This window comes from Eptesicus fuscus, chromosome 20 (assembly GCF_027574615.1).
Source record: "Eptesicus fuscus isolate TK198812 chromosome 20, DD_ASM_mEF_20220401, whole genome shotgun sequence".
Taxonomy (NCBI): domain Eukaryota; kingdom Metazoa; phylum Chordata; class Mammalia; order Chiroptera; family Vespertilionidae; genus Eptesicus; species Eptesicus fuscus.
In genome coordinates, this window is record NC_072492.1 from 47,630,807 (window position 1) to 47,656,625 (window position 25,819).

The window sequence follows — 25,819 nt, forward strand, 5'->3', positions numbered from 1 at the left end:
GCTCCTGGCGGGGCCGGGTGGGCACACCTCTGCCTGGTACAGTGCACCCTCCTGGGGGCCAATAAACCGCTTGTCCTAGAATGTCTGTACTCAGTGTCTGCCTCCCTTGGCTGTGGAGGAAGGAGGGGCTGTCGGGGCCCTGCTGCCTGGGTAATGGCTGGAGGGCCTCAGAGCAGGTTTCAGGGGCAATGTCAGTCTGCGGGTTGAAAGATGGGGCTACCGAGTGAACGTCTCGGGGCCTCTCGTGTGGCCCCCCGCTACCCTTACACTCAGACCTCGTGTCTGCCCGCCCCTTTCCCCAGCGATCCCCCGAAAGGGCGTTGCTCTTACTGTCGCTAATAATGAGGAGCTTGTGTCGGACGCCTGCAAGGCACCAGGGCCTAGCCCACGTGTTTCTGCTCCTTGCTGGTCAGACCTCACAGTAACCCTGTGGGTCCCTCCTTTTGCAGACAGGCCAACAGCAGCTCAGAGAGGGTCACTGGGAGCGAGGGCCAACCCAGAAGCCAAGCTGGGGGCCTCCGTGCAAACGCTAGGAGCACGTGTGTTCACGGAAGATGTCATTCATTTTACATGTGTGAGACTCTAACATTCCACCAACAATGGTGACAACTAGGAAATGAATCGGCAGAGTGGCTGCATTCAAGGTGAACACAAAAACAACACTTGCATTTCAACAATGAACTCCCTGAAAAGAAACTTGTTTTCATTCTCTTGACAATGGCACCTGCACAGAACACTGGGAAGGAGGAAAGGGGGTGGACGCCAGAGAACTGGGGACTGGCCTGGGGATGAGGGGGCCAGGGGGTGCTCTCGCAAACAACTTCAGTCGCCAGCTCCAGCTCGCTGTGAGTGGGCGGAGATCAGAGAATGCAGTTTTTCTGAACTTGATCCCTGTGCAAACTCCAAATTGTATGACCTCAACGCTGGCTTCCCAGGGTAGGGACCTCTGCTCCCCCTCTCTGAGCCTCAGTTTTAGCATCTAGAATATGGGCACAACAACCCAGTGGCTGGCTCCTGTCAACCCAGGGGCTCCAGGAAGCGGAGGCCCAGGCGGGACCCATTGGTGGGAAGGCCTGGGAGGTAAGGGCAGGGATATGGGTACCCTGCATCATCCTGTTGCTGAGGGCTCGGCAAGGAGGCGAGGCGTCCCTGAGCCTCGAAGCCTGCACTTCCCACCATGCGGCCTGCCCTGGTGTGCCCACTGCACTGTCACTGCCCAGGAGCCCCCGGGGCAGCGAGAGATAGGGCCCAGGCACAGACAGAAATGAATCTCCCTGCCCTGGCCGGCTTGGCTCAGTGGATAGAGCATCAGCCTGCGGACTGAAGGGTCCCAGGTTCGATTCCGGCCAAGGGCACATGCCTGGGTTGCGGGCTTGATCCCCAGTAGGGGGCGTGCAGGAGGCAGCCGATCAATGATTCTCTCTCATCATTGATGTTTCTATCTCTCTCTCCTTCTCCCTTCCTCTCTAAAATCAATAAAAAAATATATTTAAAAAAAAAAAAAAGAAATGAATCTCCCTCCCTGTGAGCCCCTGCACTGCGAGGTCTAGGGGGTCTCCTGTGCCGGGGGACAGGGCTCAGCTGTTCCCAGACCCGGTCAAAGCCCCAAAAGAGGGAGCAAGGTCAGGTCTAATTCCTGAAGCTGCTGCTCCGATGACTACAGACTGCCCGGAACAGACGGGACCATGGGCTCTCCCTGTTCTGGGGCCAGAATGTGAAATCAGGGTGTCGGGGGCTGTAGTCCCTCAAAGGCCTCCAGGGGAGGGTCCTTCCCGCCTATTCGCTTTCTGGGGGCTCCTGGCCGCATCCCTTCAATCTTCACGTGGCCCCTCTTGCCAACTCCAGTCCTTCTGAGACTTCTAGGACTCACCCCCTCCCCGCCTCTGTCACCTGCCCCACTTCCGGCCAGTCACTTGGCCCTCCCCCTCCCTGATCACCTGCCCCACTTTTTGCCAATCACTTGGCCCCGCCCCCCTTCACCTGCCCGCTGCAGGCTGATCAGTTGGCCTCGCCCCCTTGTTTAGGTGCCTACTCTGGCCTGATCACGTGCCCTTTGCCCCTGGGCAGCTGGGGGAGCTGCTTGAGAGCTGGGCTGAGTTCGGAGGGCCCTGGGCCTGACAGGGGTGATGGCTGTTTTGCCGGGGAACAGAGCGGCCTTCAGCAGTTGGCAGCAGGGCGGCCTGAGTGACGGTGACGGTGGGGGTGGGGAGCCTGTGTTAACATTGCAATAACATGAGGAAGGTGGCTACAGCTTGCCTTCCAGCTTTCCTCTTCCCCCTTTTGTACCTTCCGGGCACTTGCCCACCTGCGGAATCACGGGGGTGCAGAGGGCCTCACGTCCCGGGTCTGGGTGGGGTGAGGAGGGTGTCAGTGACCAGTGCTGGCAGTCTCCAGTCTCCACGCCGGAAGTGGTCTGCGTCTTACTCCCGGATGCTTTGTCTGGAACCTATTCGCCTCTGACCACACAAAACCACCTCAGTGGGGCTTTCAGATGCTCCGCCCCCAGCCCCCAGCACCCCTGAGCACCCACCCCAGGCGCTCAGAGAAGCCAGTGGAAGCTTAGGGGCTTGTCTTTTGGTTGGTGTGGTTGGGCAAAGTGCCATCTCGCTGGGAATTGTGTTGCCCAGCCCAGTTCAAGGCAGGTGGGTGGTGGTGAAGACATACGTGCAGAAGTTGGGGAGCTGGGAAGGGGGGGGGTGACTGATGCACCCTCTATCCCCCAAATGCCTTTCCTCCACCACCACCACCCCTCACTTGCTCACACCACACTCCCTCCCCCAATCTGGAATGCTCTCCTTTGCCCTGCAACTCACAACCATTGTTCAAGACCCGGTTCCCGCCCGAAATCCCACTTCTTGGAGGACACATCCCTTGTCCGCCTGCGCCCAGATCTCTAGCGCCTACCCTGGATTCAGGTCAGCCGGTCCCCCGCGGTGGGAGGTACAGACGGGCACTGTCAGGCACCAGCCCTGCCATCAGCACGGGGCTGGGCACGCGTGCATCATCTCAGTTGGCCCTCCCAGTTACCCTGAGGAATTACTGTCCCCCCACTTTGCAGAAGAGGAAGGTTGAGTCTTAGAAAAGGGAAGTAACTTGCCCAAGGTCATGCGATTAGTAAATGGCCGAGCTGGGATTCAAACTCACGCCTTCTGGCCCCAAGTTTTACATGATCTCACTTCATCCCCTTTACCCCAAGAGAAATGTCATTGCATCAATTCATTCATTCAGTGAACACGCAGCGCCTGCTTAGCCCCTCCTTCTGTCCAGCCCCTACTTTCCACTGTGGCCGGTTTGGGTCAGACTTAGGATTCTTACACGATGAGGTGTTTTTTTTTTTTGTTTTGTTTTGTTTTTGGCGGGGGGAGGGAGGCTGGCAGAAGAGAGGAGGCTGGGGTTATAATTCCCACTTAGTGGATGAGGTCACTGAACGATGGGGTGGTCAAAAGACCTGCCAGATCACAAGCAAATAAATAGCAGAGCCAGGCCTCCCCATCCTGGGCTCAGGACTCCGGGGGCACTGCCCACACATTGGCGTTTCCTCCGGATCCTGCCCAGGGCATATCGGTAGGCTTGGACCAGGGCCTTGGCAAGCCCTTGCCAACGCTTCTGTTCCCGGTGTTTGGCTAACGGTTATTTCCCTCCTCACCCTCCAGACCTCCAGAACAGGGAGCAGGGAGCCGCTGCGCCCCCCGCCGGCCGGAACGGGAAGGTCACCCGCTCGCGTTCGCCGCCGCGCGGTCCCGCGTCCCCGGCCCGGCCAGGGTTGCCAGGCAACGGGTAAACGCCGCGGCTGGGAGCCGTTTGAGAGGCGCTGGAGCGGGCACCGCGACTCGGGCGCTTCCCCCCGCTTCCCCGGGGCAGGAGGAGCGGACCCAGGGTAAGGGCGGGCGCGGGAGGACGTCGGCGGCTGTGGAGGGGAGTGGGGAGGGACGGCGGGAGCCCGCCCCCACCCAAGATGATAACCTCGGACCGGGCGAGGGACTCCTGGTGGGGGCGTCCCCCTGGGGGAGCTCTGCCGAGTGGTGGATGCCAGGAATCGCGCTCTCAGGGTGCCCACTCCGTTGGTCCTCTCTGCCCTCAGCACCTCCGAGTCACAGGGCCCTGCAGGTTCTAAACACCTGGCCTCCTGTGCCCTCTCCTCCCAGTCCGCTGGCCCCGATGCCATCTGCCTGCCGGCGGGGGTGGGGGGCCAAGGGGGTTACAGCGGAATGGAGGGGAAATACAGCCTGGGCTGGGGAGAGCCTGCTGATGAGGATGGAGGGGAGGGCACGTACAGTGACCGGGCACCTGCTGGGGGGCAGGGGCTGTACATGCACCATCTCAGCTCTTGGCCGCTTTAGAGCCGGTCCTGGCTCTGTCTGTCTGTCTGGACTCAAGTGCTGTGACCTTTGACCAGGTGCTTAACCTCCCCCGGCACCAGCTTCTTCACCTGTAGAACGAGAATTGTGATACCTGTTTTGGGGGCTGTGGTGGTGGTGGGCGGGGGGGGGGGGGTTCGCAGCGCCTGGGACCCAGTCGGTCTTGATCGATTCGGGATCCAAGCCCTTTATCAGGTTTGTGATTTGCAAGGACTTTCTCCAAGCCTGTGTCTTGTCTTCGTGTTGTCGTTCGAAGTGCAAAGGTTTTCATTCCTAATGAAGTCCAAGTTATTGTTTTTTCTCTTGTGTGGACCGTGCTTTTGATGCCATAGTTAGGAAATCTTATCCCAAAAAAGCTTATCTCAATCAGGGTCAGGATGATTTCCCTCCGTGTTCTCCCGCTGTAGCGATGCAGTGTTTGCTCTCTCATTTATGCCTGTGGCCCCTTTGAGCTCAGTGTTGAGTGTGGTGTGAGGTGGGGTCTGTGATCATTCTTTGCAGGTCAAGGCCCAGTTATCCAAGCTCCATTTTCATGTTCTGCTGGCTTATAAAGTGCGTTGGTAATTTTACCAAAAATCAGTTGACCATAAATAGAAAGGTTTTTATTTCTGAATTCTCAATTTCATTCCATTGATATATATGAGCTTAAGTGACCATTACGGCAGGTTCACTGGTCGCTATGACGCGCACTGACCACCAGGGGGCAGACGCTCAACGCATAAGCTGCTTCCTGGTGGTCAGTTCGCTCCTACAACCAACCGTCCACAGCTGGCCAACTTCCCGCCGTCCCTCCCCTCCCACTCCTTCTGCCGGCTGGTCCTGATCGGATGGCCAGCCAGGCCGAAGGATCCCACCCGTGCATGAATTCATGCACTGGACCTCTAGTTGATGTATGTATGTCTGTCCTTATGCTAGTACAACACTGTCTTGATTAGTCAGTTTCAATAATGTCTGCTGAATAAGTGAAATTATAATCAAAACAAGTATAAAGCATACAGTTGGCACTCATACAACCTGTAAATTCCTAGAAAAATCTGTATAATTAGATTTTAAAAAAATAGACTCATTGTGGGTGCCCCAGAAAGCATTTGTGGGCACAAACTATGGTACAGAGTTGCTTAGGAAAGTGAATTACCACTGTTGCATTTTTTCATCTTTTCTTTAAGTTTAAATATTTGTTTTTACTTAAATCAGGGGCCATGTCCTCCAAGCATTTTTCTACCAGGTCCCCTTATCATTCAAAGATTAGCAACACCTGCTCACAGGTAAGACCCTAAACTCTTGGGAGTTGAAAGGCCCTTGGAGGTGAGTCCTACCACGGCGAGGCTCTTGTAAAGTTGACCTTCCCCACGCCACCCCTCCAACAGCTTGCTCCCTAGGCCTCCACGCAGGCCCAGACCCTCACAGACCCACATCAGAGACGTGCCATCAGACACACTTCCTGAGCGAAAGGCGTGGCCAGCAGGTGGCAGCTCTGCTCAGCTCCACAGCTGACAGGCCCCATCAGATGGCCAGCCATTTAGGCCACTGAGGAGCAGTCACACCCCACAGTCTATTGCCGTGACAGGGGTCAGAGGGGTCCAGGTCTCTTTCGGGGGTGAGTGAAGAGCCATCTGTGGACCTGCCCACGGCATTGCCGAGCCTTCCAATTAGCGCCAGTGAGAAAACATTGCATTGGAGAGCTTGCGTTGCCCTCTCTCCCCAAAGTGTCTGGTCTCAGAAGGACCAAGGTCAAGCCGCGGGTGAGTGTCAAGGCCAGAAGTTGAAGTTCGAACCCAGCCCAATCCTTCTTTCCAGTTCCACACTGTGCCTTTCAAAGGAACAAATCAGAGCGGTTCTCCAAGGCCTACCTATTCTGCCTGCTGCGGTCCAGCCTTCTGGCCTCCTCAGGTGGACTCCCAGGCCTGTCCTAGGGGGAGTGAGGTGGAGGGAGGAGTTTCCAGTGGGGTCCCCAGAGAGTGGTGGCGGGCAGAGTCCCAGAACCTAGCACTCTGGCATGGGTGAGCCTTTGGACAACTGGGCGGTTGAGGCCTAGACTCTCAAATCAGTGTGCTGTGTGGTCGGTCCTGTGACAGGCCAGGAGCCCAGCCCAACATAGTCACCACCAGTGCTGCCTCCTGCCTCGCAGTAGACATATTGGCTCCGTGACAACTGTACCGGCCCTACCACATTCTAGCTGTGTGATCGGACAAGGCCCTCGAGGCACCCCTGAGCATCGGACTCCTCCAAAGTAAAATGGAGATGGTCCGGTCCATTCGGAGGGCCACTCAAGGACTGAGCAAGATAACACTCAGCTCGCGATCGTTACTCCTCAGTACATGGTGTGTTTTTTTTTACTTTTTTAAAAATATATTTCTTTATTGATTTCAGAGAGGAAGGGAGGAGAGTACATGATGTTTTAAAACGCAGACTCAGCCTCTGGACAAACCCCTAGGCCCCCTGCCCTCCACCAGATGGGGAACCTGGAGCCGGGCCCAGTGAGGCCCAGGGGGACAGGAAGCGGCCAGGCGGGTCCCTCACCGAACACTGCACCCCCGCCCCCGCCCCTGCAGCTGCCGGCACCATGGAGATCGTGTACGTGTACGTCAAGAAGCGCAGCGAGTTCGGGAAGCAGTGCAACTTCTCGGACCGCCAGGCGGAGCTGCACATCGACATCCCGCCCAACCCCGAGCTGGCCGAGCAGTTCATGGAGCGGAACCCCGTGGACACGGGCATCCAGTGCTCCACCAGCATGTCGGAGCACGAGGTGGGTGTGTGGCCCGGGGAACTGCATCCACCTGGAGGCCAGGTAGCGTGGCCCAGGGCGGATGCCGGAGGGTGAGGGCAGGATGGCACAGAGCCCCGCCGCGATGCTCAGGGCCGGGGAACGGGCGGGAAACCCCGCATGGAGCAGCCCCAGGGCCAAGGGAATGTCAATCACGACATTCTCTCTCCCGGTGGCTCTGGCCTCACCTCTCAAATTCTTTCTAGAATCCTTCTAGGCATTTGGGACAGGGGACGAGGTGTTCTGAGGGGCAGAGTCCTATAGCCACAGGCAACTGCCCAGCTGTGAAAAATCAGGGTTGCACACTACCTGGTTTGGCTCAGTGGATAGAACGTCGGCCTGCGGACTGCAGGGTCCTGGGTTCGATTCTGATCAAGGGCACATGCCTGGGTTGTGGACTCCATCCCCAGTGGGGGGCATGCAGGAGGCAGCCAATCAATGATTCCCTCTCATCATTGATGTTTCTATCTCTCTCTCCCTTTCCCTTCCTCTCTGAAATCAATAAAAATATATATATATATATTTTTAAATATATTTTATTGATTTTTTACAGAGAGGAAGGGAGAGGGATAGAGAGCTAGAAACATCGATGAGAGAGAATCATCAACCAGCTGCCTCCTGCACACCCCCCACCAGGGATGTGCCCGCAGCCAATGTACATGCCCTTGACCGGAATCAAACCCGGGACCTTTCAGTCCGCAGACCGACGCTCTATCCATTGAGCCAAACCGGTTTCGGCTAAAAATATATTTAAAAAAAAGAAAAGAAAGGAAAAGAAAAGTCAGGATTGCCCTAGAAAGTTCTGGGGAGAGGGGCTCCGAGATCAGAGAACTGGGTCACGGTGCTGTTCATACGCCAGCCAGCGCCCCGCCTGTCTGAGCCAGGTGGCCAGCGCCTGATGGCGTCGGGAACTGCTGCGAGGAGATCAGATGGACGGAGAGAACCCATTTATCACGTCCCAGACCACCTGGCGAACCTCACCTTTGATTCATCAAAACGCGCGGGGGTGGTTCTGATAACTCAGTCCCACGAACGGCGTTGCTCGTGGTCCCGGGGCTAGCTGCCGGCACGGGGCAGGGCAACGTTGTCCCTGGCAGAGAGTTAGGGACTGCTGTCAGCAGCTGTGCCTGCGAGACCTCTAACTTGAGGGAGCGCTTAAAAACGCAAAGGAACCGAAACCGGTTTGGCTCAGTGGATAGAGCGTCGGCCTGTGGACTGAAGGGTCCCAGGTTCGATTCCGGTTAAGGGCATGTACCTTGGTTGCGGGCACATCCCCGGTAGGGGGTGTGCAGGAGGCAGCTGGTCGATGTCTCTCTCTCATCGATGTTTCTAACTCTCTATCCCTCTCCCTTCCTCTCTGTAAAAAATCAGTAAAATATATATTTTTAAAAAATACAAAGGAGCCCGGTCAGCGCGGCTCAGTGTTTGAGCATCGACCCCTGAACCAAGAGGTCACTGGTTCGATTCCCGATCTCGGCATCTGCCTGGGGTGTGGGCTCAATCCCCAGGAGCGGGTGTGCCGGAGGCAGCCGATCAATGTTTCTCTCCTCTCCCTCTCCCTTCCTCTCTCTCTATAATCAATAAAAACATATTTTTAAAAAATGCAAAGGAGAAGCAAGTGACTGCTTAACGAGAACGGGGTCTCCCCAGGGGGCGATGCAGAAGTCCTGGAACTAGACGCGGTGGCGGCGGCACAATCTTCGCGTGCCCAACGCCATGACCTGCGCACGTGAACTGTTTAAAGTGGTAAACGTGATGTTATGTGCCGTTTACCACAATTTCAAAAACGGGGGAAGATGGAAGGTGGCCAGGTGCTAGGTTTAAAGGGTAAAACTACCTCCGTCCCCTCCTCACTGCCACAGAGAACGGCCGAAGCCAACCCCCACGCCTCGCTGGTCCCTGTGCCACCGCACACGGAGGGCGGAGAGGCGGGCTCCATCCCTTCCTTGGGCTCTTAGGGAGCAGGTGGGTGCGACTCAGAGGGGGCTTTCCTTGGCCTCTGGCGTCAGCTGCGAAGATGGGGCACGTCCATGGCTGCCTGTGACCCCCTGAGGCCCCCTGACCGCCTTCCTGGTACCCGAAAATCGTGTGGCTTTGGCCAGGCACCCCCTCGGTCCATCCTGCGCGCTCGGGGCTCGGGGCAAGTGTCTGAATGCTCACACCAGGGCCGGGGGTCCTCACCTGGGGCTCTCTCTTCAGGCCAACACAGAGCGGTTCGAGATGGAGACCCGGGGTGTCAACCACGTGGAGGGGGGTTGGCCCAAGGACGTGAACCCCCAGGAGCTGGAGCAGACCATCCGCTTCCGGAAGAAGGTGGAGAAAGACGAGAACTACATCAACGCCATCATGCAGCTGGGCCTGGTAAGGCTTCCTTCCGCCCCGGCGGTCAGAGCCACGGCCATCGCTCAGGCTCCCCAACGGCATGGCACGCCTAGATGTGCCTGGCCCTGTGCTCGGCTCCCGTGGCCGCTCAGGGGAAGAACAGCGGCTGCCGCAAGGAGCCTTCTACCGGGGAGCAGGCACATCCACCACAGCAGGCCAGAGGGGAAGCCGGGAGGTGCAGGAGCGAACAGGCTCTGGGAGGAGTCTGAAAAGTGGCCCCTGTGGGCAGAGAGAACCCCAAAGAACCCCACCCGCCAGCTTCACTAGGGAACATCCTTTCACTCGGCACATTGGGACCACGCTTCTGGTCTCTGCCAGGCACAGGAGAGACTGCAGAAACGAAATTCACACGCATCCTGCTCCAAAGAGTTTATGATCCAACAGAGGGCCAAGATAAACACAGAGATATCACCACCCCACGTAGAAATAAAGGATGTTAGAGGATCGATGACTTGCCGTTTTGCCCCGTTAGGAGAGAGAGAGTCCATTTCCTGCTGGAGGGGATCACGGAGGGCTTCCTGGAAGAGGTGGCACTCGAGCCTGGGCTTTTCCATGAGGGACATCTGGAATAATGGGGAGGGCTTTCGGGGTGAAGGAACAGGAGATGGGTGCTCTATGTGGAGTCATGGATGCTTCTGTTTGCCGGGAGCAGTGTTTTGTCACCGTTTTTCTTTTTCTTTTCACTTTTGTCCCCAAGGAGTCTTTTTAGATATTCTTTTCCTAATTGCCTCCCTCCATGAAACGCCAGTGCCATAGGTATCCGTACATCTGTTCATGGACTGTACGTCCGTCTGTGCTTTGTATAGAAAAAGCAGTATCATTCACCACTGAAAACCAGTTTCCGCCCTGTTGGGGGCGATGCTGCCTCATTGGGAATGCAGGGGCTGAAGGGTGGGAAAGGGCCACCAGCTACGTCTCAGCCCTCCCAGACCTCATCTCAGCCCCGGTCAGCCAGCAGGGCCCCCCCATTCCCGCTGAGAGCTCCTGTGTGTCCCCCTCAGATCATGGAGCACTGCATCAAGCAGAACAACGCCATCGACATCTACCAGGAGTACTTCGATGACGAGGACGCCGTGGAAGTGACGGAAGAGGCCCCTTCCGCTAAGACCATCAATGTTTTCAGGTATTTTCTAAAAATTGATTTCGGAGAGGAAGGGAGAGGGGGAGAGAGAGAGAGAGAGAGAGAGAGAGAGAGAGAGAGAGAGAGGGAGGGAGAAAGAGAAAGAGAAAGAAGAGAGACAGAGAGAGAGAGAGAAACATCCAGGATGAGAGAGAATCATTGATCGGCTGCCTCCTGCACGCCCCCTACTGGGGATCGAGCCCACAATCTGGGTGTGTACCCTGACGGGGAATCGAACCAGTGACCTCCTGGTTCATAGGTTGACACTCAACCAGTGAGCCAGGCTGGCTGGGCTTCAGGCATTTCTAGAGTCAGGCAGGTGCCGGCCAACCTCGGTCCCCTCTGTGGGCGGGTGTTCCCAATGTGACCATCGGGCCTGTTCCCAAGGTTCAACACGTGAGACCAAAACAAGGTGCAGGGCGGCGTGCAGAGAGCACCGCTCCGTTTGAAACACTCCTGGGTGTCTGTGCCTGTGTGCATGGGTACATGTACGTGTGTACATGTGTGTGTGTGCTTGCATATGCAGAGAATACCTGGGGCTTCGAAAGTGTCTAGCCGCAAAGGCCAACCCTGGGAGATTCATTTTGCGACCAGAACCCCCGGAGGGGTCTGACCTCGGCGGAATGACGCATTACAAATCACCCCGTCCAACCCCCGGAGGAGGAAACGGCCCCCAGGGAGGGGAAGTGCTCGGAGCACACGGTGGGTGGGGGACCCAGCCAAGGCTGGAACCCTGGTCTCCTGACTCCTCCAGGGAGGAGGGACGGGGCGGGGGGGTGTGAAGCACACACTGAGACAGCAGGTTTGTTCATTCCTCCTGTATTCTTCAAGGAAACAGTCTCAGTTTGGGGCCCTTGTCTTTAATACTTAACTCTTTTTCATGCTCTCACCCCCCCCCCCCCCCCCCCCCCGCTTGCTCTTTAAATGAAGAACTTTTTTAAAAAATATATTTTATTGATTTTTTACAGAGAGGAAGAGAGAGGGATAGAGAGTTAGAAACATCGATGAGAGAGAAACATCGATCAGCTGCCTCTTGCAAACCCCCTACTGGGGATGTGCCCGCAACCAAGGTACATGCCCCTGACCGGAATCGAACCTGGGACCCTTGAGTCCGCAGGCCGACGCTCTATCCACTGAGCTAAACCGGTTAGAGCAGAACTTTCTATTTTTTGAGCAATTTTAAGTCCACAGCAAAACTGATCAGAAAGAACAGAGTTTCCATACACACCCCTCCCCGCTCCGCCCCATTCACACAGCCTCCCCCACTGTCACCATCAGCCCCAGAGTGGCAGGTACATTTGTCCCAGTGATGAGCCAACTTTGACAAAGATCATCACCCTGTCTGAATCGGCCCCAGGCTGCGGTAGCAAAAGACCATAAAAAAAATATCATAGCAAACTAGGTAGCTTAGGAACTACAGAAGTCTATTTGTCACCGTTCTGGAGGCCGGGCGTTAGGTTGGGTTCTGTGTCAGGTGAGGACCCACTTCCTAACTCACGGACACCCACCTCCTCGCTCTGGGGTGAGGCTGCTCCCTGGAGCCCCATTTAAAAGGGCACTAATCGCATCACGAGAGCCCCACCCTCCTGACCTAATCACCCCTCAAGGCCCCCACCTTAATGCCATCCACATTGGAGATTAGGTCTCAGCAGATGAATTTGGGGCGGGGATGGGGACACACATACCTTCAGCCTATAGCACACCCCAAGTCCGTAGTTTACAACTCACTCTGAGCTGTCCGTTCCATGAGTTTTGACACAATTATCATACACAATAGCTGCACTGCCCTGAAAATCACCCGTGTCTCACCTATGTATCCCTTTCGCCCCCAAACCTTTGGCGACAACTAATTTCTTCTCCTGTCTCCGTGGTTTTTACCTTTCCCAGAATGCCATGGCCTCTGGCATACAGTATGCAGCCTTAGCAGGTCGGCATCATTTCTTTTTAATACTGAATAATATTCCAATGTGTGAATGGATCACAATTTATCCGTCCACCTACTAAAGGACATTTTGGTTGGTTCCAAGTTCTAAGAATTAAGAATAGCTCAGTGGTTGAGCGTCGACCTATGAGCCAGAAGGTCACAGTTCGATTCCCGGTCAGGGCACATGCCCGGGTCGCAGGCTCCATCCCCAGTGTGGGGCGTGCAGGAGGCAGCCGATCTATGATTCTCTCTCATCATCGATGTTTCTATCTCTCTCTCAATAAAGCTGCTGGAAACATCCACGTGCAGGTTTTGTGGGGACGTACGTTTTGGGCAAATACCAGAGAGCATGATTGCTGGCTTCCCCATGCCCCCTTTTATTTTAATATTAACGGGCAATCAAGCCTCAGGCTCCGAACCTTCAGCAAGTGAAAAAGGCCGACTGGAATTTAATACTTCGTTTCCATTGTTGTAATTTGTTAGCTTTCATTTATGGCTGGTGGGACTGGTGTTTTGATTAAGGGAGTCCTATAAATTTGGTTTTAAATAAATTTCTCTGAGTGGATGTTTATGCTTCAACATGTTTGAATATTTTAAAGAAAATCTTTAGGAAATAAGACATTTGGGGAGCCTGGCACTCCAACTTTCTGCCCTTTGCTGCCCCCCTAAAGGGACCCCCAGGAGATCAAGCGGTCGGCCACACACCTGTCCTGGCACCCGGATGGCAACAGGAAGCTGGCGGTGGCGTATTCTTGCTTGAATTTTCAACGGGCACCTGAGGGCATGAGCCACGACTCGTACATCTGGGACCTGGGTGAGGGGCGGGAAGGATGAGGGGGAGGACTCGGCAGCAGGAGGGGGCTCCCCCAGGGAGGGACCGGGACCAGGAGGAAGCCTCTCACTGCACCCCTGTCTGGGGTTCAGGCGCCCTTAAACCCGGGGAGCAGGAGACTCGCTTTATTTCCAGATCTGTAATCAGGGCATTCAAGACCGGACCCCACAAAGTCCCAATTGTGGGCCCCCGGAGAGCGGGTCAGATTGAATCCCAGCAGCCTGAGAAGGGCCCAGGCGAGCGGGGGGGGGGGGGGGGCCTCCCCTCTGCCCAGCTCTCCGGGTGCTTGTCCTGAATGCCTGGCCAGGAGGCGGGGGGGTGCAGGGTGTCCCCCGGGGAGCACTCCAAGGGCAGAGCCTGGCAGGTTTTGCTGTCACTGAAAATAAGCGTAGGCCGTGGTTAGTAGGGGCAGGTGCCGAGCTCGGACCTGAGCATGCTACCCTCCGGAGCAGCGCAGTGTGCTGGGGGTGGGCCCCATCATCCCCAGAACACAGACCAGGAAACTGCAGAAGCCGGGGGGCGGGGGGTGGGGGTGGCTTCCGTAAAAACCTTAGGGTAAACCTTCGTTCCATTCCAAACCTGGGAAATGGACTCATTACAATCACAGACACACAATTCTAATTCCCCTAAACAAAGCCATTAGGAGAGCGCCTAGGGCCAGATATTCTGTCCTCCCCCCACCCTCCCAAGAGGGTGCAGCCTGGAGAAAAGCTGGGGCTCCCCCTCCTGCAGACGGGGTTGACTGTTTGGCTCTGTCCTTTCCTTTCCAGGCCTGGTGGGATATACACTGAATGGGCAGATTATTATGACCACGTGACGTTTGTAGGCAAATTAGCTATAATTTCACGCTGAAGTTGCTAGAGGGCCAGACCATTATAAACAGGGAAGCAGGTTGTTTGCCATGACAGCAGAAGTGATTTTTTTCTGAAGATATGGGTAAACAACACGATTTAACAGCCTTTGAACGTGGGATGATTGTTGGTGCTCAGAGCCATGGAGCGAGTATCAGCAAAACTGCTGAATTCATTAAACGTTCGAGAGCAGCCGTTGTTAAAGTGTTTGAAGACTGGACTGTTAGCCAAAAATCTGGGTCTGAACGTGCGAATTGTGGCCGTCAGCGACTAGTCAATGTTAGGGCAGAACGGAGAGTGGCAAGACTGGTACAAGACAACAGAAGGGCCACAGTGCATCAGATTACTGCAGATCTTAATCAGGGATCCTCTCAAATGATCTCTGAACACATAATCATCTGGCCACTCAGTGTCTATATACCAGTACACACACACACACACACACACACACACACACACACACATACAAATATAAAAAATAAAAGTGTAATATGCTAATTAGACCGGATGTACTTCCAGACGAAGCCAGGGCTTCGAGGGAAGCCCGGGTCCCAGGTGCCAGAGGGAAGCCGGTGCCAGCAGCCCGGGGAAGGAAGGCCCACTCTTGCACGAATTTCGTGCATTGGGCCTCTAGTATATACACATGTTATATATATATTCCCCCCCACACACCCCAACTGCTTTTTAGAAAGCCCCAACAGGCCCGAGACTGTCCTGAAGCCGTCTTCTCCTCTCGTCACCTTGGAGTACAACCCCAAAGACTCGCACGTGCTGCTGGGAGGCTGCTACAACGGGCAGATCGGTAAGAGGGGCCCCAGCGCTTAGCCAATGGTCACCTGGATGAAAAGACCTTTTGCCCTGGACAAGCTCAGATATGCGCAGCCTTGCCAGGGGGGTCTCGGGAGCCACCAGACAGTTCCTGGGACAGAGACCCACTCCGCGGCCTCCGGGTGGCCAGGCAACCATTTCACCGGGAAAGGGGGTGCTGTCTCTCAGAACAGCTGCGGGATGGGGAGTGTAGGTAGTAAGCAGGGCGACTTCCGATGGGACAAGACCCCTGTTCCTACCGGAGCTAGCTGTGTCTGAATCGGCTCTCTCTGGTGGCCGCAAGCCTTCGCCTGGTTGTTGAGTTCTGAAAACGTTGACCGTGACAGTTTTGCTAGTTTTCTCATTGCCTTTCTGGAGGGAGGTCCATCTTCAGAGGTCCTTGCTGATCACACATCCAGAAAATGATACTTTTTTGAAAAATGTTTTTATTGATTTCAGAGTGAGGAAGGGAGAGGGAGAGAGATAGAAACATCGATGAGAGGGAATCATGGAGCGGCTGCCTCCTGCACACCCCCGACTGGGGATCTATCCCACACCCCCCGCTTGTGCCCTGACCAGGAATTGAACCTCGACCTCCTGGTTCATAGGTCGATGCTCAGCCCCTGAGCCACACCAACCGGTGAAACGGACTCTTTTGATTACTAATGAGATTGCACAAGCCCTGCCCACATGGGCTCTGAAGGTCCCTGCCCGCCCTCCGCCTCAGGCCCTGGGCAGCCTGTCTGCACCCCAGGCCAGACTCCCCGAGCATGGAAAGGGTTCCCCGCCCTCCTACCTGCACAGGCTCTTACCCTCCCTTCTTCCCCAGGAGCAGGAGCCAGCCTGGCTGGGGGAGTTCTCAGAAAGGCGCTGTGGCCAGGCTGCCGCTTGGCGCTCAGAGTCTCTGGGTCTCCCTCTCAGACCTGCCGCCTCCTTCCCGGGGAGGCCGCCGGGTTAGGGAGCAGACGTGGCTCCCTGGTCTCCCTGCCCCGTCGCCTGTCGCCTGGGGGCCAGGCCAGCCGACTGAAGCAGAGCCGCTCAGCCATGTTTTATTCAGGAGCCCTGCCTCACTCATTATTCATCGCCCCTCCTGGTGGCCTTCGTGCGCTCCCCCAGCCCAGGCCCTGGGCTCTGCTGCCCGTAGGGACCGCCACCTGGGGACCTTGCGAGCCCCCCCCCACCCCACCCCTGCCCCCGCCTTGAGCGCTGCTTCTCCCCAGCAGGGCAAGCTTGGCTGGTGCAGGGCAAATGCTTTACACGTGGTGGACTCCATCAGTCAGCACTTAAGTGTCAAGAACTTGGATTTTACAGAATCAGCTTTCCTAGAAATGGCTCCGAGTGCGGGGGCGGGGGCGGGGTGGGGGGAGAAGGGGGAGGTCCTCGCTACTCATTGTGGGAAAATGGAAACAAAATCGATTAGGACAAAAAGGAGTTAAGCTTCGGGTCCTTCTCGGTCAAGCAGAAGAGGTGAAGCCCTAATGGTGGGAGGGAGGGCGAAGCTCCCTCTGGGAGTTCTGTCTCCATCAGAGGCAGCAACAGCCGCAGGATGAAGGGGAAGGAGTTTGTGCAGCAGGAGAGGCTCACCTGCATGCTCCTGCCACGGAGCCTGTCCCCGGGGTGCAGGCCTCCCCTCTCCCTGCCGGGCTCACTCCATCCCAGGCTCATCCTCAGTCTCAGTGCCCTCTCCCCTCCTCCAGGAAGCCCTCCTTGACTACCCCCGTGGCCCCACCAGGGAAATCACATCCCGGGCTGTATTTGCAGGTCCCCTTCCTGCCTCTCGGGGACAGTGTCTGTCCTTTTCTCAGCGGCCTCCCCTGGGCCCGAGGGGCGGGGGTGCTCAGCACATGGTGGGGGCTCCGCAGAATGAGTGACTGAAGCGTGCAGCCTGGGGGTCACTCCGCGAAGATTGTGTGGGGGCTTCAGGGGCTGGCAGGAAACTCGGCTGGTGTGAACCCAGCCCTGATTCTGAGAAACCACGTCCCGGCCAAACCAAGAGGAGAGCACCCTGCCCCTGCTCCCCCACAGGAAAGCAGGCCTTGCCCTGTTCACCGGCCCCTCATGTCCCCCGCCAGCCTGTTGGGACACGCGGAAGGGCAGCCTGGTGGCGGAGCTGTCCACCATTGAGTTCAGCCACCGAGACCCCGTGTATGGCACCATCTGGCTGCAGTCGAAGACGGGCACCGAGTGTTTCTCGGCATCCACAGACGGGCAGGTACCCACAGGCGGGCAGGTACCCACAGGCGGGCAGGTACCCACAGGCGGGCAGGTACCCACAGACAGAGAGGTACCCACAGACGGGCAGGTACCCACAGGCGGGCAGGTACCCACAGACGGGCAGGTACCCACAGGCCAGGCGCTGCAGGGGGAGGGAGTGGGGAGCAGTAATAGTTTCCTGGTTCCCCCTTGGAATCACCAGTGAACGTTTTCTTTGCCTCTTACTATTAAATTGAAAAACACGTAACACATTCACTCAGAACAAAATGCAACAAAAGGGCAGCCGCCGTCCCAGGAGGCACCGCCCATACCACGCTCTCCGGCCAGGGGTAGGGTCTGCGCCCAGAGGCATCTGTCTCCGCCCTCTGTTTGCGCACCCTCCACGGGCCTCTGCACCTGATGTTTCCCTCCGTGTGGCGTGGAGGTGGAGATGGTTTCAGAGTTCATAAGCATTGCCCTGTGCCTGTTAAGGAGAGCGTCGGGTATGGCATCACTTATTGCAGCGGATTTTAATATTTTGTTGTGACCAAAACAATGTAGTAAAGAGTGCATTTGCACACACATGGTTGCACACATGGGCAGGTACATCGACGGCATGCGTCCCTGGCAGTGGGCTTTCTGGGTCAGAGTGTATGAGCATGTATGACATTGCTATCATGTGCCATCGGGTGGGAGCCTGTAAGAACAGGGATGCCGGGGCCCCCAGCGGGCGATTTCGATGCCGTGGGGGTGGGGTGCAGCCCCAGCATCTGCATTTCATGACTCTTGCCCATGACTCTGATGGCCAGCAGTCACTCTCAAAGCCTGTTGGTCCCTGGGGGTCGCTGTCTCACCCCCTTTTGACCAGAGTGACTGACGCCAGGGAGCTGGAGGAGGTGAGGGGGACCTAGGCCAGGAGACTCGCCAGCCCCGGGTCTCACGCTGCCCCTCCTCCCCCCAGGTCATGTGGTGGGACATCCGGAAGCTGAGCGAGCCCACCGAGGTGGTGATCATGGACATCACCCGGAAGGAGCAGCTGGAAAATGCCTTGGGGGCCATCTCCCTGGAGTTCGAGTCCACCTTGGTGAGCGTCCCTTCCTCTCCCTTCCCCTGTTCCCGTCGCCGGGGCAGCTGGAGCCGAGAGCGGGGCCTTGGCTGGTGTATCAGATGCTTGTGGAGCCCGGGCTGCTGCTGACCTTGTGCCCTGCACAGCCCCAGGGAGCATCATCCCAGACCTGGTGGTCCTTACAACAGCGGTCCAGCAGGGGGCAGCAGAGCTTCTTGAGGACGGAAGCCGTGCTCATTCCCGAGAAGTCACGGGCTGGGGGCGGGCGGAACCAAGGCAAGCTTCAGACAGGACCGGAGTCCAGAAGCGCCCACTCTATGTCGGAGGCCAGGCTCTGCCTCGGCCTCGCGTGGGGCCCTGTAGGGAAGGAGGAGGTGTTAGAGAAGGAAGTGAGGCCAGAGAAGGCTCCGAGGAAAACCACAGCACATACCTGGGAAGGAAGAGTAAAACAATGTCAAAGGTGGCCCAGCTGGTGTGGCTGAACCCCGAGCTGATGTTCCACGGAGCCATCCACTCCCGTGTCACCCCCTCCGCAGCCGACCAAGTTCATGGTGGGCACCGAGCAAGGCGTCGTCATCTCCTGCAACCGCAAGGCCAAGACGGCGGCCGAGAAGATCGTGTGCACCTTCCCTGGCCACCATGGCCCCGTCTACGCCCTCCAGAGGAACCCCTTCTACCCCAAGAACTTCCTGACCGTGGGCGACTGGACCGCCCGCATCTGGTCGGAGGAGAGCCGCGAGTCGTCCATCATGTGGACCAAGTAAGGGGGGAGAGGGATGCAGGAGGGTGGAGGGGACGGAGGGGGCCCAGCCCAGCCCAGGAGAGGCCTGAGCCTTTGTGTGCCCACAAACACCCCTCCACAAGCACCCGAGCTTATGCTAGGAAGTGGCCTGAAGGAGGACCGCACTTCAAAGCACCCAGATGAGTAATAATAAAGCCATGGGTTCACTTTGCTGACCCTCAAGACAACCCGAGGGGCAGGTCGCCTTGTTCCCCGGGCCCTAATGGCAGGTGTGAGGGAGCCGAGCCACAGGGAGGCGGAGCTGCGTGCCCCTGGCCACCGCACTTGGTTTGCCCACTTACATGCCCATGGACTCGGGCTGCTGTCGCCTCTGAGCTGCTGTGAATAGAGAGGCTGTGCGCTCGGGTGGCCAGCCTAGGCCAGTTTTGCAGGGAGTAGCTGGAGGTGGGGGGGGGGGGCTCTTCGAGACCCATGTTTTACGTTATTCATTCATTTCCTTTATCTGCGAACACATTCCGGAGCTTTCTGGCAGCATGCTAAGGGGACACCTGCTGTTTTCTGCAGCGGCTGCGCCAGTTGGCATCCCCACCCACAGCGACAGAGGGCGCCCTTCTCTCTGCGTCCTCGCCAACACTTGGCTTTTCTAAAATACCCGTTTCGCCCCGCGAGACACTGTCGCCTCGTGGTTCTGACTTGCATTTCCCTGCTGATTCGTGGTGTTGGGCACCTTTTCATGCGCCTGCTGGCCATCTGTAGGGCTTTTTTTTTTTTTTTGGAGAAATGTCTGCATGGGTCCTTTGCCCATTTTGTAATTGGGTGATGGGGTTATTTATTTTTTTTGCTATTGGGTTGTATGAGTTCCTTGTATATTTTAGATATTAACCACTTATTAGATATATGGTTTGCAAATATTTTCTCCCATTTCGTAGGCTGTCTTTTTAAAAATATATATTTTTATTGATTTCAGAGAGGAAGAAAGAGGGGGAGAGAGAGAGAGAGAGAAGCATCAATGATGAGAAAGAATCATGGATCGGCTGCCTCCTGTACACCCCCAACTGGGGATCAAGCCCGCAACCCGGGCATGTGCCCTGACCGGCAATTGAACCGTGACCTCCTGGTTCATAGGTCAATGCTCAGCCCCTGAGCCACGCCGGCCGGGTGTCCTTGGCTGGGCAGAGGCTTTTTGGTGTGATGTGGTCCCCTTGTTTATGTTTGCGCTTTTGGGGTCACATCCAAAACCTCACTGCCAAGACCCCTGCCAGGGAGCGTCCCCCCTGTGTTTCCTTCTGGGCGCTTTGTGGTTTCAGGTGGTACACGTAAGTCCTCAGTCCACTTCGAGTTGCTTTCTGTGCATGGCGTCAGGTAAGGGTCCGGTCTCCTTGTCCACTGCAGAAACCTTTGAGAGTCTAGTCCAGGCGTCCTCAAACTACGGCCCGCGGGCCACATGCGGGTGTTTTTGCCGTTTTGTTTTTTTACTTCAAAATAAGGTATGTGCAGTGTGCATAGGAATTTGTTCATAGTTTTTTTTAAACTATAGTCCGGCCCTCCAACCGTCTGAGGGACAGTGAACTGGTCCCCTGTTTAAAAAGTTTGAGGTCCCCTGGTCAAACCGCGTAGGCGTGGAACACTCTCCTGATTTAGTGTGAGGAGTTCTCTGGGCACATCCTCCCTCTAACTCCTTCAGCGAGTCCTGGGACGGGGCCCCTGGGCCAGGTCCAGCACCGCACGCCTGCCCCCTGCAGTTGGCTCTGGAGAAGGGCCAGCGGCCAGCCCGTGGGAAGGACCTGGGAGCTGCGGGTGGGCGAGGGGGGCATGGCTAGAAGTCAGACGCGAGGAAGTCTCATTCCTGGCCAACAATGAGACCCTGCAGCCCGGGAGGGGCCAGGCGAGCAGAGCCGAGGCTCAGCAGCCTCGCCATCCCTGCCAACCACAGGGGCCCCTGACGGCGGCCCCGGCTGCCCGCAGGTATCACATGGCGTACCTCACGGACGGCGCCTGGAGCCCGGTGAGGCCGGCGGTCTTCTTCACCACCAAGATGGACGGGACGCTGGACATCTGGGACTTCGTGTTCAAGCAGTGTGACCCCGCCCTCAGCCTGAAGGTCACGCACACCCACTCCCCACGCATCCAGGTCAGGGGTGGGGAACCTTTTCTCTGCCAAGGGCCATTTGAATATTGATAACCTCGTTCAGGGGCCAAAATATTCAACTTAAAAGTTAGCCCGCGCTATTTGGTCAAACATTTCATGAAGGCGCCCCTCATGCCTTGGCAGGGCCAGGCCAAATGATTTTGTGGCCTTATACAGCCTGCAGCCGGACGCCCCCCACCCCTGACCTAGGCCCTCGGGCCCTGGTGGCATGGATGAATGTGAGGCTGAAGGGGGGGGGGAGTGTGTGTGTGGGGGGGAGACAAGGTGGAGATGAGGCTTGGGAGGGAATGACGAAGGGCCTGACAGCCAGTCTCTGAGTGTGCCTTCCTCCTGGGGGTCGGGAGTCTCCGAGGGTGTGTGAATGGGGCCAATTGGCCAGCCTCCTGGGAGCCAGGGAGCCAGCCTGAGGCTCCCTGGCTCCTCTCTCCGCCTCCACGCGGGCCTGCCTGGCCCTCCCCGCAGGTGTGCGACGAGGCCCTCTTCTGCCTCCGGGTGCAGGACAACGGGGGTTTCATCGCCTGCGGCTCCCAGCTGGGGACCACCACCCTGCTGGAGGTGTCGCAGGGGCTGTGCAACCTGCAGAGGAACGAGAAGAACACGGCTTCTTCTGTGAGTGCCGGGGCCAGGCCGAGGTGCCCTCCGGCTCACCTCCCACCAGGGCCCTGCAGGGCAGGCCCGTCCGAGGGACATGGAGGGCCACTCCCCCTCACCTCCTGGGAAATGGGGGACGTTCTGGGGAGGCCGCGTGGTGTCCTGAAATGCGAGCTGGAAATGGGTGCTGGGGGCACTGGGGGCTGAGCTCTGTCACGGTGCCTCCCCCTGGCAGGTGGCCCTGGAGGAGGCCCACGATGCTGCAGAGCCCTGGTGCTGAGACCTGGGAGGGCCCCCTGGCCGTGCCTGAGCCTGTGGCCCCCATCTCTGAGCTGGTCCTTCCTGGGCCCAGGGCCGCCATATTGTACAAACCCAGGGGGCGCTCTTCACGCTGTCATCTCTGTCCTTAGGACCCCTTAGAATTGAGGACCTCACCATCCAGCTCCCACCCCCGACCCCAATATTTAGCCCTCTGTTCTTTATTATTGTGATTTTTATTGATTTTAAAGAGGAAGGGAGAGGGAGAGAGAGATAGAAACATCGATGATGAGAGAGAATCACGGATCGGCTGCCTCCTGCACGCCCCACACTGGGGATCGAGCCCGCAACCCGGGCCTGTGCCCTGACCGGGACTGGAACCGTGACCTCCTGGTTCCTAGGTCAAGGCTCAACCACTGAGCCCCGCCGGCCGGGCTGGCCCTCTGTTCCTGCTGTCAGCCCCGAGTGCAGGCCTCTGTGGGAGCTGTTGTGCGTAGAGCGAGGAGGACCCGTCTGGCCCCTGTGCCAGGAGCCCCGGCTGCCGCCCCCTTCCCACGGGCCTCTCTGCCCCTGTTCGGCCCAGATATTCGAGCGGGAGACCCGGCGGGAGAAGATCCTGGAGGCCAGGCACCGGGAGATGCGGCTGAAGGAGAAGGGCAAGGCGGAGGGCAGGGAGGAGGAGCCACGGGAGGAGGAGGGCGCCATCAACCTGGAGGAGCTGGTCGCCAAGGCCGAGGAGGAGTTCTACGACGTCATCTATTCGGAGCTGAAGAGGAAGGAGACGGAAGCCTTGAGGAAGGAGCCCACGGACGTAAGGGCCTCGGGCGGGGCCCACGTGGGCAGGTGGGAGGCATGGCACGGGGGTTCTGCCTCTTTGCTGACCTCCTGGGTGACCTCCAGCAAGTCACCTTATCAGGTGGACCTCAGTTTGTCCATCTGGCAAATGGGAGGCATGACTCCCTTCCTCCAGAGGAATCCAAGTCCCCAGGTGGACGCGGCCTCCTGAGGGCAGGAGCCGTGCTCCATGCTGGTGGGAATCCTCCTCACCCACCCCCGGGGGCGCCTGGAGCACCCACGTGACCAACTGAATGAGGGCCGGGGGCTAAGGGAGGAGTCGGGTAAGAGTGAGCCGAGGCCCATGGCGGGGCCGTGACGTCCATGGTCTGGAGGGCGTTCTGGTGTCAGGGTGTGACCTGAGCCGAACGCCTGTACCCGTGGCCTGGCTCTCAAGCACCCTCGAGCGGTAACAGCTGGGCTGGCCCCTTCCCTTCCCGGTCCTTTCCGCTTCCCTCAGAACATAGGAGATTAGCCCCAAAGGGAGTGTCTGGTCCCCTCCACGGCCCTCTTCCACAGCGGGCACAGGAGAGGGGGGACTGTCCGTGTGGGTCATCGCCTTGAGAGACCCACAGATCAGATACCAAGATGGGCAAGTGCAAACGGGCAGCAGGGAAGCGCAAGAACCGGGGAGCGCATGTCCACGTCTCCCTCGTGGGCGAGGCCAGCGGCATGGTCTGGGGGCGTGGCCCAGTGCAAAGTGAAAATGGGGAGCCCTGGCTCCAAAAGTCTTGAGAATTTCAAGACAATGACAGCAGGACATGAAAGCAGTGTGGGGCCCCTGCCAGCACAGCCTCGTGTGCCCGCTCAGGGTGCCCGCACAGCATGCTCACACACGGTGCCCACACACAGTGCCCACATAGCATGCTCACACACGGTACCCACACAGGATGCCCACTCAGGGTGCCTGCACAGGGTGCCCACACAGGGCACCTGCACATGGTGCCCACACACAGTGCCCGCACAGGATGCCCGCCCAGGAAGCCGGCTCTGCTTGAAGACTGTGTGGCAGGTTCTCGGGCGCTAATGCGTGGCCGGAGTGACGGAGGCTGGTGAACACATGGAGAGGAAGCGGCTTCCATCTCTGGCTTCTCCCGCTCCGCCTCCCTCTCATAGGGCTTGGGGGGAGGTGTGGTTTGCAGGCGCATTCTGTCTGGAAGGCCTGGGTCCGAGCGGCTTTATTCTCACCCTGCCTGTGTGTACCGGTGGGCGGGCGCTCCCTCCGTGTGTGGCGGAGGTGAGATTGGACCCACAGCCCCAGACTCCCCACCCACCACCTCTGGGCTCCCCAAGCCCTCCGAAGGCGATGCCCACATTGGCACCTCACAGTGCGGTGCGGCTCACACCCCCCTTCCTGGTGGGGGAGGCCCCAGACGTGCCCCCCACGGCAGCAGCGGCCGCGTGAGCACCGGACACAGCAGCTGGGTCACGGTTCACAGAACTCAGCCCCCCACCCCCCTCCTCTAGTCTCTCTCAGTCTCTGCACTTGGCCAGCATTTCCGGGGTCGGAGCTTAGAAGGCCCTCCCAGGTCCTTACAGCCATTATTCCAGCCCCAGCCGCAGCCACGGGAGGAATATGGGGAGGGGGCCAAGGACCCTCAGGAGGACGAGCCGGGTCACCCAGGCAGCAAGCGGCAGAGCAGGGCTTGTACCTGAGCCTGTGGGACACCCCCACGGCCCCCACTGTCCCCATCGTCCCCGCTCTGAGCGGCCACCAGGCCCTCGTGGCCACGGTGCTGGCCCCCTCTCCTGGGCCAGGTGGCTGCTTTTGGCCTCGGGGTTAACTGCCCCAGGGGCAGGGGAGGCCTGCCCCCGGCCCCCCATGATTCTGTGCTGTCTTTCTTTGGCAGAAACAAAGTCCCGAGGAGGGGGAGGAGCCGGAGGTTGAGGTCCAGCGCGAGGGCGAGGGCGAGGAAGAGGTGGAGAAAGAAGGCGCTGAAGAGACTCCAAACTAAAAGGTCAGGCCTGCCTGCAGCCCCCTCCCCCACAGGCGCCTCCATCTCCTGCCTCTCCGCACGGCCCTGGCTTTATAAGTGGGGGGCTGATCCCCTTCCTTAAAGTGTCACTGGGGGGAAGGATGGGGAGCAAAGGGGCCCTGAGCCCAGTCCCCACACCCCACACATCGCTGGCCCACGCTGACTCACTGAGCCCGGTCCCCAGTGACCCCTTGGAGGGAGGAGGGGACACACTCACCCCTAAGATGGGAGCCCCTGTCCCAGCCACCATGGCCACCCCCACTTCGGGCCTCACACAGCCTGGCTCTGCGTGTGCCCTTCAGCTTCTCCAGGGCTTTCCGGGCCGTCACTTCCCTTCACCTGCTGGCCAAGCCTCCCCGGGCTCCTCATGGCCCAGGCGGGGCCTCGGACGGACCTGTGGCTGGGAGCCTCCTCCCTGACCCTCCCCGTCCACAGCCGCGTACAACCCCGGACGGAAGGAGTTCCATTCTGCGAGGCCTCCCCGAGCGACAGCCCGGGCGTGCGACCTCCAGCAAGGTCGGAGCCGATCAGAATCAGCTCAGCTATTCTTGGGCTCTGCAAGCTTCCTGTGGTCTTAATGAAATTAAATTATAATTAAATTAATGATAACAGTGCTCACACTTACCAGTAGTGCTTATTACGCAGCCTACACCGAGAGCTTCCCACGTGACCTCGTGTCATTCTCTTTACAAGTCCCCGGAATGTTTGTACTCGATTATCCTCCCTCTGCAGGGGAAGAGCAGGGTCCGGGAGGGGGGGGGGGGGGGGGGGGAGGAGGGAGACTTGGCCAGGTGACAGAGTGAGTGAGCGGCAGACGGACAGGAGGCCACTGGGCCGCCCTGAAACCGTGGCACAGCCGAGCATTCAACAACCATCGTCAGAAATGTCACAGGTCACCAGAAATATCACAGGCAAGAGGACACTTCAGAGCCAGCCTTGTCCCAGGAGAAGTGCCCGACCACCATTCACTCT

General features: G+C 57.9%; 1 protein-coding gene across 1 annotated transcript; it reads left to right on the plus strand.

The window, feature by feature from the left end:
• The first annotated feature begins 3,789 nt into the window (after window positions 1–3,789).
• DNAI2 (dynein axonemal intermediate chain 2) lies at window positions 3,790–25,454 on the plus strand. Its single transcript, XM_054709351.1, has 14 exons — window positions 3,790–3,877; window positions 6,911–7,104; window positions 9,322–9,483; window positions 10,506–10,627; window positions 13,220–13,362; window positions 14,920–15,033; window positions 17,111–17,250; window positions 18,193–18,315; window positions 18,834–19,057; window positions 21,005–21,140; window positions 21,651–21,797; window positions 22,621–22,848; window positions 24,722–24,829; window positions 25,150–25,454. Exons 2-13 carry the CDS (start codon window positions 6,922–6,924, stop codon window positions 24,824–24,826), a joined length of 1,827 nt encoding a protein of 608 aa, XP_054565326.1. The 5' UTR covers window positions 3,790–3,877; window positions 6,911–6,921; the 3' UTR covers window positions 24,827–24,829; window positions 25,150–25,454.
• The last annotated feature ends 365 nt before the right edge of the window (window positions 25,455–25,819 follow it).